General features: G+C 43.3%; 7 protein-coding genes across 7 annotated transcripts; 4 read left to right on the top strand and 3 right to left on the bottom strand.

Moving 5' to 3' along the window:
* Positions 1 to 15: 15 nt before the first annotated feature.
* Positions 16 to 2,955, top strand: O0I10_007446 (uncharacterized protein; the record flags this gene model as incomplete). Its single annotated transcript, XM_058487462.1, has 5 exons — positions 16 to 240; positions 317 to 403; positions 483 to 701; positions 774 to 1,965; positions 2,036 to 2,955. The coding sequence occupies 5 exons, from the start codon at positions 16 to 18 to the stop codon at positions 2,953 to 2,955; spliced, it is 2,643 nt and encodes an 880-aa protein (XP_058341762.1).
* Positions 2,956 to 3,411: 456 nt separating this feature from the next.
* O0I10_007445 (uncharacterized protein) lies at positions 3,412 to 4,480 on the bottom strand (the record flags this gene model as incomplete). Its single annotated transcript, XM_058487461.1, has 3 exons — positions 3,412 to 4,287; positions 4,355 to 4,387; positions 4,457 to 4,480. The coding sequence occupies 3 exons, from the start codon at positions 4,478 to 4,480 to the stop codon at positions 3,412 to 3,414; spliced, it is 933 nt and encodes a 310-aa protein (XP_058341761.1).
* A 1,584-nt stretch (positions 4,481 to 6,064) lies between these two features.
* On the top strand, positions 6,065 to 7,385 carry O0I10_007444 (uncharacterized protein; the record flags this gene model as incomplete). The annotated part of the gene is made up of 8 exons (XM_058487460.1): positions 6,065 to 6,098; positions 6,150 to 6,322; positions 6,392 to 6,568; positions 6,628 to 6,729; positions 6,802 to 6,976; positions 7,046 to 7,170; positions 7,235 to 7,287; positions 7,343 to 7,385. 8 exons carry the CDS (start codon positions 6,065 to 6,067, stop codon positions 7,383 to 7,385), a joined length of 882 nt encoding a protein of 293 aa, XP_058341760.1.
* A 98-nt stretch (positions 7,386 to 7,483) lies between these two features.
* Positions 7,484 to 9,372, top strand: O0I10_007443 (uncharacterized protein; the record flags this gene model as incomplete). The annotated part of the gene is made up of 8 exons (XM_058487459.1): positions 7,484 to 7,546; positions 7,603 to 7,744; positions 7,800 to 7,913; positions 7,967 to 8,021; positions 8,078 to 8,287; positions 8,347 to 8,538; positions 8,602 to 8,770; positions 8,830 to 9,372. The coding sequence occupies 8 exons, from the start codon at positions 7,484 to 7,486 to the stop codon at positions 9,370 to 9,372; spliced, it is 1,488 nt and encodes a 495-aa protein (XP_058341759.1).
* A 278-nt stretch (positions 9,373 to 9,650) lies between these two features.
* O0I10_007442 (uncharacterized protein) lies at positions 9,651 to 11,639 on the top strand (the record flags this gene model as incomplete). Its single annotated transcript, XM_058487458.1, has 4 exons — positions 9,651 to 9,945; positions 10,008 to 10,320; positions 10,409 to 11,407; positions 11,471 to 11,639. The coding sequence occupies 4 exons, from the start codon at positions 9,651 to 9,653 to the stop codon at positions 11,637 to 11,639; spliced, it is 1,776 nt and encodes a 591-aa protein (XP_058341758.1).
* A 73-nt stretch (positions 11,640 to 11,712) lies between these two features.
* O0I10_007441 (uncharacterized protein) lies at positions 11,713 to 13,007 on the bottom strand (the record flags this gene model as incomplete). Its single annotated transcript, XM_058487457.1, has 9 exons — positions 11,713 to 11,759; positions 11,832 to 11,891; positions 11,952 to 12,034; positions 12,094 to 12,196; positions 12,252 to 12,388; positions 12,449 to 12,516; positions 12,574 to 12,743; positions 12,811 to 12,870; positions 12,938 to 13,007. The coding sequence occupies 9 exons, from the start codon at positions 13,005 to 13,007 to the stop codon at positions 11,713 to 11,715; spliced, it is 798 nt and encodes a 265-aa protein (XP_058341757.1).
* Positions 13,008 to 13,443: 436 nt separating this feature from the next.
* O0I10_007440 (uncharacterized protein) lies at positions 13,444 to 13,899 on the bottom strand (the record flags this gene model as incomplete). Its single annotated transcript, XM_058487456.1, has 2 exons — positions 13,444 to 13,682; positions 13,734 to 13,899. 2 exons carry the CDS (start codon positions 13,897 to 13,899, stop codon positions 13,444 to 13,446), a joined length of 405 nt encoding a protein of 134 aa, XP_058341756.1.
* Between the last annotated feature and the right edge of the window lie 31 nt (positions 13,900 to 13,930).

Below are 13,930 nucleotides of genomic sequence, written 5' to 3'. Positions count from 1 at the left end.
CCTTATTCCCAAAAGATGCCAACCGCCACCACAGCAGTTGCAGAGCTGAGTTTGTCGCCACCAGCAGCAGATGAACATAATACCAAGCTAGAATCGTTTTCATTGTATCGACGTCAACCCCAAGGACGACGATCCCATGCACGCCAAATCAAACTTGGGCCTTATTTATTACTGCAGACATTGGGTGAAGGCGAATTTGGCAAAGTCAAGCTTGGGATTCATACTGAGACGGGGCAAGAGGTGGGTTGAATCAAGGCAAACAAGATGAAAGCAGATGGATCTCACGTATATTAACGTATTCGGTTTATTATTATAGTTTGCGATCAAATTGATTAGAAAAGAAACGGTGGGATTTTCAGCATCACGCATGAGCAAGGTGGAACGCGAGATTCATGCATTGAGAGTAAGAAATGACAGCAGCATCAGGGGAGCGGAGGGGGCAAAAAGTGCATCTTGACTAAGACACATGTTGTATTTCACAGACATTGAAACATCCCAATATTGTCAAGCTATTCGACGTGATTGAAACAGAGCGATACATTGGCATTATCCTTGAATACGCTTCCGGTGGTGAACTCTTTGAATACATCTTGGCGCATCGTGCTTTGAAGGAGAAGGATGCACGGCGACTCTTTGCTCAACTCATCAGCAGTGTCCAATACATGCATCGCAAGAACATTGTGCATCGCGATCTCAAGCTGGTAATGTGTTGCGTGTTGCGTGTTGCTTGCTCATGGACGTGTTGAAGACTGATCGATGCTTTGAACCAGTAGGAAAACTTGCTGTTGGATCGTAGTCGCAATATCGTAGTGACAGACTTTGGATTTGCCAACCAATTTGATTCTGATAACGACTTGATGGCGACTTCATGTGGATCACCATGTTATGCAGCACCAGAGCTTGTGGTGAATGAAGGGTTATATCAAGGTTCATCGGTGGATATCTGGTCCTGTGGTGTCATTCTATATGCCATGCTGAGTGGTTACTTGCCATTTGATGACGATCCATGCAATCCAGACGGCCACAACATCAACCAGTTGTATCGCTATATCCTCTCTACAACTCCTTCGTTTCCATCTCACATATCTCCCGAGGCTCAAGATCTATTACGTCGTATGTTAACAGCTGATCCATCTCAACGATGTTCCCTTGATGCTATCCAACAACACCCATGGCTTCAACAGCATACTGCACTCTTCAACAAGTCCGATGCCGCCCTTGAATCTGAAGCTGCTCGTCTTGCTGAACAAGCTTTCATGCCAAGCTATCGAAGGATGGTGTGGTCGACACAGCAACAACAAGAACAACAGCAACAGCAACAACAGCGTACAATGAACAAAACACGTCCTGCTACGGTGCATGGCTTGGGACGTTTGGCGCATCTTAGCCATAATCAACAACAACACCATCACAACAGCATTCGAGGTCATGCTCGTACACAAAAGGCACAGACTGCACGTCCACCTCCACGACGAGAACGTTTACTCAGCTTCTTTACTAATAATGGTGGTGGTGGTGGTGATACACAACTTTTGGCTTCTTCCAAATTGCGTAGCAAGTTTATGGCTAATCTTCGGCCTACAGCAACCATCTCAACGGCAGCAACAACAACGAATCAACGTCGTCAGCAGCCTTATCAAGTGGAAGCACCGGTATCACCTCCTTTGTCTCCTAGTGACCAATCCAAGGATGAAGCTATTGCTTTGAATCGTGATGAATCACTACGCGTCCTTACACGTGACACTCGTCGTCCACGATACCATAGCACAGTTGGAGCAGCAAGTGGACGTGCTATTGCAGCCATGCGTAACAGCCTATCACGTACCAAACGTGAGAATGACAAGGATCGCCCTTCATCTCCTCAAGCACCATTATCATCTCCACAAGGACCTACTCCCACAGCCACATCCACAACAACCACGGCTGGTAGAAAAGTGATGGCATGGATTAAAAGGAAATCTGGAGGTAAGGAAACATTATCACGTGAGTGGGCCTTTACTATTTCGGGACTCGTGTAACTTATGCGCATGAATAGGCAACAAGACACAGCAGCAGCAGCAGCATCAGAATACTACAACTACTACGACTCCTATCAACAAAACAGCAACACCTGCCGCTGGTGTGGATGACAATCAAAAACAACATGAAGCTACTACAACCACTGAAACGAGCCATGAACCACCTAAACCAGAAATGCCCAAAGCATCTCGTACAGTCACTGAGTTGAATACCATGGCAACACAGCAACCAGCAACAACAGCCGATCAACATGCCAATGAGGCGACTACCACCACCAACGCACCTGATGATGATGATACAAAGCTGGATCAATTGGAAGAACAAATGCGATTCCATCATGGTGCAGTAGATCGCTCGGCACTTACATCACAACCCCCTGATCAAGTCATGGATGAGATCAAGAGAACATTGGTTGCATTGGGTATCACGCATTTATCGGATGGTCCTTACAAGCTTAAATGCTCTCGACGTAAAGCTAAGACGCCTCCTGAATTCGAACTATTTCCTGATCCTGGTCGATTATCAGCCACTTCATCACGTGAGGACTCTCTCTTGTCCACTGAAGCCGAGGAAGAAGTAGCCATGATGCAGCAAGAAGAAGAGCAACAGCTTCGTCCTATTTATGGTGATCCAATCACTGACACGGGTGATGAGGTGCGTTTCCTTGTTGAGATCAGCCGATTCCGTAACCTACCTGGTTTATACATTGTCGACATACGCCGGCTGCGTGGAAGCGTTTGGGCTTACAAGTTTCTTTATCACAAAATCATTGACCTACTCCACCTGGGCTCTTATTGTTGTACGACCACTACAAGATCCGTGCGTAGTCGTCCTGATCATCTTGTGCAAGCATCTCCCTTTTATAAGAACCCTCCTCCTCCTCCTCCTGAACCTATCGAGTGTACTCGCTCCTCTATCCTTGTTGCACAAACATAATAGCCTCCTCCTTCTTCATCTTCATATATAGCATAAAAAATCATCCCATGCCTTTCACACGTATTATTATGATTAGTATAAACATCATCACCACCATCACAGTAGTAAACATAACCTCAATGAGCACACACTAGTAGAGAGAATTTCTTAAGACAATAAAAGGATCAAAACATTTTCATTGAGGATGATGAAGATGAGTAGGGATGTTGTATATATATATATGTGTGTGTGTGTAAAAAGGAAGATAGAGAGAGAATATGCAAAAGACAACGAGTATATCTAGCAAGTTGACAAAGAGAATACACCAAAGATGGGCAGCACGCTGAACCTCTTTCCTTGAGTAGTATCTGATGTTGAAACGAGAAAACGGGATATGGGGAATATGCACAGAATGATAAAAGCAAAAGATAGGCCGGATGGAAATAGATAGAGCCCTTTTTAAATAATACGGTAGGATCATGAACGTAACAAGGTAGTAGTGGTGGTGGTGGTGGTGAATGCTGCACGTTGATTATCCAATCGAGTACGCTTGGCACGACAAATATGATGCAACAAATCTTCCAATTCGTCACGTGGTGGATCAGCATCTTGATTACTCAGCCGACGACCTTCCAATCGATCCACCTTGTGTAAAAGTCCATTCATGAACAAGTCGCGTTCCTTATCACTGGATAATTGAAAACGTTGACGATTGTAACTGGGCCGATGAAGGGACTTGGCCAGCAAGTCGGTGAGGGATCGCTTTTGTGGCAAAGGGTGTAACATTTCTACACGTTGGTTGCTATAGCCTGTGGAAAGTCGAAAAACTGTTGCCATGATACGGTCAAGCTCATCGTATTGTGGAGGTTTCTCTTCAAGTGGTTGTTGATGATGGTGGTGCGTATCCAAATCATTGTAAGCAGGCGGCTTTTCATCCTCCTCCTCGTTATTACAATGGCGTCGTAGAGCTCTGATGGATGGTGTATCGGCAAGTGAAGAAGGAATGTTCTCAAGAGCGTATGTAATCTTCGCATGAGCCTCATCCCAAGAGAGATGCATAGTTGAATAGTCGTTATCCAATTCAAGCGATCGTAAAACGGCCACCAATACACGTGCAAAAGGGACATGCGCTGTTGTAAGCATCCACAAATCACTTAAAAGCAATCGTTCCACTTGTTCGAATAACTCATGTGCTGTAGATGTAATCGTGCTGGTGTTGCGAACGAGGCTGGAGACGCTATGCTGAATTGAGCCAAGCAGACTTGTGCCGTGATACGATTTGTCGCTTGTGATATCCACCACCATTTCATGAAGAACTGTATCCAATCCAGCTAGACACGCTTTGTATAAAGACTACATGTGCAATACTATTGTTGAGTGGAATGTGCGGATGCGCGAGTTGTGGCCAATGTAGAGTTACCTCCATGGGGGTTTCATCACGATGTTCCATGCTCTACACGAAATAGCATCAACGTATGAGTCAAATGAGAAGCAGCGACTACTTTGTTAAAGAGCAACTTACTTGACGAGACCAAAAGGCTGGCATAATAAAAAAGTGTGTGTGTACGTCTGTGTGCGAGAAAGAGAGAAAGAGTAGAGTGAGAAGAAAGACAAGGGAATTTAAAAGTAGGTGGTTAATGTGTTTTATATAAAGAGCGCTCAGCAGACTCTCATCATCACCATCATCACCATCATCATCATCCCCCCTCCCTATCTTTTTTATCCAACTTGGCGTCCTTGTTGCCCCTAAAAAAGTCACCCGATTCTACGTGTTCTTTGTGGAAGAGAGAACAAGGAGACCAGTTAGTAGCGCTCCCGCCTTTTCCCTTACTTGCTCTGGTGGTGTCCTTTTTGCATATTGCATCGACGACCTGTTTGCCACTTGTTCTCCTATCATTCTCCCTCTTACTCATTGCCACTAAGGGGGTCACAAAAAGAGAAGCTCTTGAATCTTCCCCCATCCGTCAACATCATCATCATCATCACCATCGTGTGTGTGTATTGACATCTATTTTCCTTGTCACTCATTGTTCTTGTATTATGCATTGTCGTACGAAATTTCCAACAAGTTGCAACAGCCATAAAAGGAATAAACCAAAGCATACCTTTGCGAATGATAAAGAGACACCAATACGTTTTTATTATGCTACTCTGCAGGTGGTCCTGGTCGTACATTGGGAAATCAACCATGAAACCAGTTAATTCTTGGTCCCAGCATAAAGCCATCCCAAGCTGCAGTGGGTCGGAGAGGGAAAAACAATCATCCCAAGGCTATCCACCTCCACCTCTGAAACAACGCTTTTGAAAAAACCATGTTCTTCTTTTATCCCTTCAAAAGACATCACTTGTTGGCTGAAAAGGCTAAAGGAGAAAGGCAAATGAAGCAAGATGATGACGATGTGCTGGATCACTTGTTTTCCATCTCGACGAGCGATAAGAGGATTATGCACTACGGATTGGGTAAGGTGTAACCTTTAGACTCTGACAAAGGTGGAGGAGGAGGAGGAGGAAAAAAAGTGGGAGGTGGTAGTAGTCAACAGCGGCAGGAGCCATGAAGGAGCGAGAATCAAGGGGAGCAAAAGAAAACGATGCTGACTAAAGCGATAAGAAACGTTCCGTGCATTACAGCATAGCGAACAAGATTGTTTCAGGGATGCTGCCTTTACTTTACACTCTGGATGTCGATCGCTCTCCGTGTCCAAGCAAGATAAAGTCGAATGTTTGTGTAAAAATGTAAGGAATGTATTCTTTGTGACACTCATTCAACTTGGATAGATGCGCTTTTATTGACTCTTTGTGAGTTGTCCACTGCCAATGTCCAAGTCCCCAATGTGTGCATCCCCCCTTTCAAGGAAAATGACAAGGCACAACAATGCGTCATGTGCGTATTCATTCATTCTCATCATGCGTCTTTGTGTTTTAAGACTGAGTGCAAAAACAACAGGGAGTTAGCTCGTGTTCCACAGACATGGACATCTTACAGTGGTGAGATCTTGTCATCTTCGTCGGTGGGAATATCATTTTGATAACTAACCACACATCCCAAAAGGATACTTTCGTGACGCTGGTATGCTCGAAGGGTAATGATTTTAAGATAGGCGTATATGGTAATATACATATCATAGAATCAATGTGCCTTGCGATTCGATATCCTCTTGAACGAGGTAGGTTACAGTTTCATTATTCATATTATCATTTTGCTTATCCTTATTTAGAACTCGTGGAGCAATTACACCAAAACATTACAAAGCAGCAAATATCGAATTTGGCACTCTTACAAGAACAACAACAACAAATGAGTGAGGGTCATCGGCAAGGGATGGCCAGCTTGGAACGCATCAACCAAGCACAGGAGCACTTGTGGCAGCAGTGGCAATTGAACATGATGGTAATAGAGAGGATAATCGATTAGCATACATGTCTTAGTGATGCTTTACGGGGGGTTGTGATGATATAGGATATGCATGAAAAAGCAAAGCACGATCTTTCCGACATTGCCGATCTCATTTTATCCATGCAACATGACTTACAGCTGAAACAACAGGAGCAGCTCATGCATTTGGATATTATCGATTCATCTCTTAAACAGCGCGTGAATGCTCTTTGGGATACCACTGAACATGAACTTGAACAGGTACTCGAAAAAAAAGGATGCCGATGATGGTATTGATAGGTGGCTTTTATTATTATTAGATCCTTGGCCATGTGGAAGCACGGATGAAATACATGCAATCCGGTATGGAATCCACTTTAATGTTACAGCGTCAAGTCTCATTTGAATGGCGTGCTATCCAAGTAATGAAGATTTCTGAAATGTAATGATCTGCAGTGTATCAATTAGAACGTATTATTTGTTTTTGTTTCAAGGATACGCAGATCGTCGCAGCAAAGCAATGGCAGACCATGATGAATGAAATGAACACAACGCTTGCTTCCATGTTGAATACAACGAGCCAAAACATTCTATATCTACAAAATGACATTCAATCCGTTCACAGGCAATTCCAAGGCATGCTACAGCCGCTTTCTCATATCGGGATTGGTAGGTAACACATACACAATGATGCATGGTTGCACACGTGCCCACGTTTTCTCATTCATTTTTTTGTAGTGCTGCTTTTGGTGATCGGGACTAGGTGCTTGGTAGCATCTCCTTTCCGTTGGACGATTATCACTGTAGCATTGTATCTTTTATTTCCCTATCGACATGCTCAGGCGATAATCCTTCTATTTTGGGTAACTTGGTATCATAGCAACAGCCATGTATATCATTATATTGATAAATGCCTATTAATGGTAGCTTCTCATCTATGCCAAGAAGAAATACAGCCACACTCATCGATCACCTACCAGGTAAATGACTATCCAAGTGATTTAATATATGGATGCTCATGAATAGTTGTGCTAGGGCGGCTAGACAGCTACGTCTGTATCACGACATGATCCAATAAGCAGTAGCAGATGGCCAATGTGGCTTGGACTTTATAATGCTACATCGCATCCCGCTCTTTCAAAGTAGTTCACTGTTACTCTTATATACACACTCTCAATGAAACTCGATGCCAAAGCATTACGGTACATGAGCTCGGAAGAGTTCCGTGTGTTAACAGCTGTATGTATTGCGTGTGCCATGTTGCTTTTATCTTTTTCTTATGGGTTGGAGTATAGGTCGAAATGGGTTCCAAAAACCACGAGGTGGTCCCCATGACGCTCATTGCACAGATCGCTCAACTTCGACACGGTGGTAGTCATAAGCTCGTGGGTGATCTCGCCAAGAACAAGCTTATTGCCCGAGTACAACATGCCAAATGTAATGTGTATACGCTCTTCAGGCTGAAAGATAGCTCATACATGCCCCCTGATAGATGATGGTTATCGTTTGACGTATGGTGGTTATGACTATTTGGCACTCAAGACTTTTGCAAAGCGAGGATCTGTTTATTCAGTGGGCAATCAAATTGGTGTTGGAAAAGAATCAGGTAAGAAGTGCATTGACAAGGATGCTCTATGTAGTAACACGTTTATACCATAGATATTTACATTGTTGCCAACGAGGATGAAACCCAATGTGTATTGAAACTTCAACGGTAAAGAAAAAGACTCGGCTAAGGATATCACTGGGACTAACACATCGTGTATTTAGTCTTGGTCGTGTATCGTTCCGTACTATCAAGTCAAAGCGTGATTATCTTCAAAAGCGAAAGTCAGCATCGTGGATGTACATGTCTCGTTTGGCAGCAATGAAAGAATTTGCATTTATGAAAGTATTGCATGAGAATGGATTCCCGGTCCCAACACCCATTGATATCAGCCGGCATTGCGTTGTGATGGAATTGATTGATGCTTTTCCTCTGTAAGTGTATACATGTGATATATGGGATTGTTGGGAACTCGCTTATTTACATGAACAAGGCGGCAGATTGAACAAGTTGCCGATCCCGGCAAGCTTTACTCAGAGTTGATGGAGCTTATTGTACGTTTGGCGCAATATGGTCTTATCCACGGTGATTTCAACGAATTCAATATCCTGATCAAGCCCAATGGTGACCCCATTTTGATTGATTTCCCACAAATGGTATCCACATCTCATCCAAATGCTGAATAGTAAGTAGCTTTGTGGAGGGCGAAAGCATTTGTCTGGATAGGACCAACATTGATGTATTCTAGCTATTTCAACCGTGATGTGGAGTGTATTCGAGTCTTTTTCCAACGCCGATTCGGCTATGAAAGTGTGCTTTATCCCAAATTCAAGCTTGATGTCAACCGAGAATTTGATTTGGACGTCCAGGTGGCGGCAAGTGGATTCAACAAAAAGATGCAAGATGAATTGGAAGCTGTAAGTTTCAACGAACGACATTTCTATCTCGAGTCAATCATCTAAATGTGATTGAATAGTATCAAGAGGAAATCAAGGATCAGGATGAGGATGATGACGAAGAATCACAAGGTGTTGACGATGATGATGATGTTTCTCAAGACGACGCTGAAGATGATGATGAAGAAGAAAAAGAACAACAGGGCATGCCAACCAATATACCCTTGAACCCAAAGACAGAAGAGGAAGCTGTGGAGGCTCGTCTCCTTAATCTTCGACTGGGAAATACAGAGCCAATTGACCAAGAAGAATCAAGCGAAGAAGAGAGTGACCAAGAAGAGGATGGTGAGGATGATGAGGAGGAACCTATGCAACTTAACAACCGAGACTTCAAGGCATATCGTGATGTGAAGAAACCAGCATCATCAACGCCTTCACGGGGGAAGCAACCTCTCAGCGAGGAATCCATCAAAGAGCGCGTACAACGATCCTTGAAGAGCAAGAACAACCGAGAAAACTACCGACAAGCTGTAAGACGCAATCAAACCAAAGGAAGAACAAAGCGTAGAAACAATGATGTTATTAAATCTGCGAGCAAGGGAACTGGAGGCATCTTTGATTAGATAGCATTCATTGTATTTGTAACATGACATCCGTTGATAATAAAAAGTATTAGATTTGCATGATAATCTTTAGGATGGTTCCAATGACTCTTTTATTTGATGTTCAATGGGGATAATAGTAGCATGGGATGGTGGTGGTGATGAGGACACTCATTTGTTGGCAACGATGGGGGCTTGTGATACGCTAGCGGGCATCGGCGGTGGTGGATGTGGTGCACTTTGAATTCCCTGGCTGGAATTGCGTCTCTTCTCGAACCGCTTTTTTCCAGTTTTCACTCATGACAACAACGAACCAGGAATCCATACCACCACCACCCTCTGATGGTTTGATCGATACACAACAGACTCCTCCTATGCCCATGTTGCAACGTATGCAAAGTCCACGACCTCCTTTTTCTACCGGCAATTCGGCCTCCTTGTACGTGGGTGATTTGGATTTGAACGTTCAAGAAGCACAGCTCCACGATGTGTTTGGACAATATGGACCGATTGAGAGCATTCATGTACGACGAGATCCTATTACACAACGCAGTATGGGGTTCGCTTTTGTCAACTTTAAAAACCTGGCGGATGGTATGTCATGTATCCTTCTCCATCCCTTAGTAGTAACGTCGACTCATATATGGGTATCATAGGTGAAGCAGCACTCGCGTCAACGAATGGAACAGCATTTAATGGCAAACCGTGTCGTGTCATGTGGTCATTACGTGATCTTGCCAAGCGTCGTTTATCAGGAGGGAACGTATTTATCAAGAATCTGGGCCCAACGGTGACTGAGGAGACGCTTTACGATTTGTTCAAAGAATACGGCACCATTTTATCTTGCAAGGTGGTGTTGGATCAGCAAGGTCAAACAAAGGGTTATGGTTTTGTTCATTATGAAACATCCGAGGCCGCTGACAACGCCATTAAGCACGTCAATGGTACGACCCTCAATAATCGAGCGTTGTAAGGGAGGGAGAATATTATTCTTTTATGTGAATTGGTGGTTATCCATTGGAGAATCATACTGACAACAATTTCCATTCTCATATAGATTTGTTGGCCATCATGTACCCAAACGTGAGAGATATCAACAGCAGCAACAGCAGCAGCAGCAACAGCAACAGCAACAACAACAGCAGCAATATCGGATGTCAACCAATGGAGTCGCATCATCGATGGATTCATTCCCTTTCACCAATGTCTATGTCAAGAATCTAATGCCCGATATTAAGGAGGATGAATTAAGGGAATTATTCGCTGGATTCGGTCCTATCACTTCAGTAACGATTCAACGGGATGCATCGGGTGTATCCAGGGGTTATGGATTCGTCAACTTTGAACGACATGAGGACGCTGTCGCATCCATTCAACAAATGCATGACAAAGAATACATTGGAAAACGACTTTATGTGTCTCGTGCCCAGAAAAAATCCGACAGAAACGATTTGAATCGCTATTACCAAGGCACCAATCTTTACGTCAAAAACCTCGATGCTTCCATTGATGATCAAAAGCTACGTGACGAATTTTCAAAGTATGGCACTATCACCAGTGCACGTGTTATGCGTGAAGAGCGAACTGGAGAATCAAAGGGATTCGGCTTTGTATGTTTCAGCAGTCCTCAAGAAGCAACCAAGGCAGTAGCAGAAATGAATGGACGTATGGTTGGTTCAAAAGCCATCTATGTTGCTCTTGCTCATCGTCGTCAGCAACGTGGCCCCAGCCATATGCAACATTATCAACCTCATCATCCAAGACATCTTCAGAATTTACCTTACGTTCCTTATGGAGGTGCAATCTATTGTGGATATCCACCCGACATGTCGTCCTATTATCCTAAACAACCTTATCCACCCATGCCTTACATGCCTGCTGCTGCTGCTTCACCTATCTATTCTCCTGTACAGCAACATCCTCCCCATACCATGCCTCAGGAACAACAACAGCAACAACAACAACAACAACAGCAACCATTCTCCATGGAAACTCTTTCATCTCTCACACCTGACATGCAATCGCAGATCCTTGGTGAACGGATATTTTCAATGATGTAAGGGAAACATAAAGAGATTACATGGGAAGGAAGCTTGTTTATTGACTTTGATATCCATAGTCATGGAAAGCACCCAGAAGATGCTGCCAAGATTACGGGAATGCTATTGGAAATGGAACAAGGCGATCTTTTGGCTTTGATTGAAGACCCACCATCATTAGAAGCAAAAGCAAGCGAAGCAGCCAGTGTTTTACAACAACATCGAGCCGATATGCCATCAGAAAATTAAAAAGTGAATCCCCTCTTTTAGTTGATATGATGAAATGAAGCTACGATAAATAGATTCATGCGTGGATGCGTATTCAATAATAATGATGATCGTCATCGTCTCCAGACGAGTAGCCATATTCTATATATACACGCCCAATTAGATTCTCTCTCTCTCTCTGCCTTCTTCTCCTTCCATGTTCTAATCACTTACGTTCTTCAAATTCTTCATCACTCTCCTCATCAGGGTAATCATTTTGATAAAAGTCCTCAGCTATGATAAAAAAACATTATTGAATAGCAAGTTCATGCATAAATGTGATGGGTCTCTTACCATTGGAGTCTTCATCATCGAAATCCGCTGCTTCACTGTCAGATTCATCATTCATGTATTGTGTCTCTTCGTTGAACCATATTCTAAATGAAGGGCATTTGAGCATTCCCAATCAATGACATGATGATGGTGCGTTACTTACAATGAGCCAATGGTGAGATCTTTAAAGGCACCTGATTCGCTGTTATCTTGATAATAGACATCATATACATAATCATCCTCCTCTTCTTGTTTGCGATCATTGACTATGTTGTGTCACCGGTTAGCTCAACACCCACTTTGCATAAACGAGTTACTTACGTGTTAAATACTCCTTGACCATTGGAATAAAGTTGCACATGATATCCTCATCATCAGCGTTGTCTTCATCTGGGAAAAGCTTGGGTGCTTTTGGATGCTCGTCCTCGCGCACTGCCTCGTACATGTTAAACATATCCCTTTAACGCTTGCCATTAGTTCACTTCCTTGATAACAATTCCTCTCGACAATGAACTTACATATCCGGCATATGTGCGCTGTTTCGATTCTTCTGCACCACGCGGTAACGGGCTTCTCGGATGGTATTCTAAAATGATCTTGTAAGTCATCGTCAAAGATACCAAGAATAATGAGAATGCTGTACCATATTTTGCTGCATCAAGCGATCTTTTCGTTCCTGAACTGTCTCAGGTATCCGATTGACACGTAGAGCGATTCGATCTTTGAGTTTTTGTGCATCAGCTGCATTCTTGAATCCCTTCTCTTCGACCGTCTCAGCCAAGCGAAAAAAAGTAGGCAGCGCCGAGGGTGATACTATACGATAACGATACATTACAGCTTGCCACCTTGATATGCCTCTCTACATGTCTTTCTTTTTTACCTGACAATGCCTTGTCGTTATCCTTTCGAGGCCTTTTCTCGTTGGCTTGCGTTTGGACCACTTTTTCTCGATCGAGTCAATGTTTGGAATATGCTCAATCAAAGAGTTAGTAGGTGTTTCAGCTTACACAATGCATCAAGCGGCTCCTCGGTGCGTTTCCGCTTGATTCGTAAGAGCGTCAGTGGTGGTGATTCCATGGATCGATGGTGGAGATGCAAGAGAAGGACCCACTTACACGACCGAAAAAAGTGTGTTGTATATTCCCAAAAGCCGTTTCAAAGCCAGAAACTAGATGTTTCTCGTTCGCATGATTGTTGTCACATGATACACACTGGAGGTCGAGATCAAAGGATACAACTCGTCTACTCAAGGGCAGAGATGTGAATCGATTACATAGCTGTAACATTGAATTGAACTATAGAGCTGTACAATCAAATAGAGAATCATCATCATAAAACTTGGCTACATGCTGTTGTATTATAGAACTTTTTAATAGTCATTGCCTTTGCTTCGTCTACTTTGCTTCTTTTGTGAATGGCGTTTCTTAAGCTCTTTCCGTTTTATCTTTTCATTCCTCTTCCTATAGCATCATCGTATTAGTGAGAGCATCAAATTTTTACATACAAAGCTCACTCACAGTGTCTCTACACGAGCAATGGTAGCTTCATCCGGATCACGTGGCACGGCAACAGCTTCTTTGATTGCCTCTACTAGCTTGTTGTAACAATCATCCACATTGTTGGCTTGAGAACGCGTCTTGTCAGAGGTGATGACAAGTTCACCAGCTTTGGTGAGCTTTAGCTTTTCCTTTGCATAGCTTGGGAGCCACGTAGCCTGCTTCAACTCAAGTCTCATATTCACTTTGCTACTAACTTACATAGGTGTGAAAAAGAAAGCACTCCACGCTGTATCCTACATAGTACCTTTGTTGACATTCTGGCCACCAGGACCGCTACTTCGACTAAAGGTGATGCGTAACTGATCTTGAGGGATCTTGGCCTTATTGAAGTTGCTGATCCATTCGCTAGCTTTGGAATGACTCCAAGGTTTGGTTGAATAGTGACGAAGGTATTGTAGTGCAAAGCGCATTAGGATGATATCAAGAAGGGAAATTATATAA

The sequence above is a fragment of the Lichtheimia ornata genome (assembly GCF_029851405.1).
Source record: "Lichtheimia ornata isolate CBS 291.66 chromosome Unknown scaffold00036, whole genome shotgun sequence".
Lineage (NCBI taxonomy): Eukaryota > Fungi > Mucoromycota > Mucoromycetes > Mucorales > Lichtheimiaceae > Lichtheimia > Lichtheimia ornata.
The sequence above is the reverse complement of the archived record's forward strand: the minus strand, read 5'-3'. Positions and strand labels throughout refer to the sequence as shown.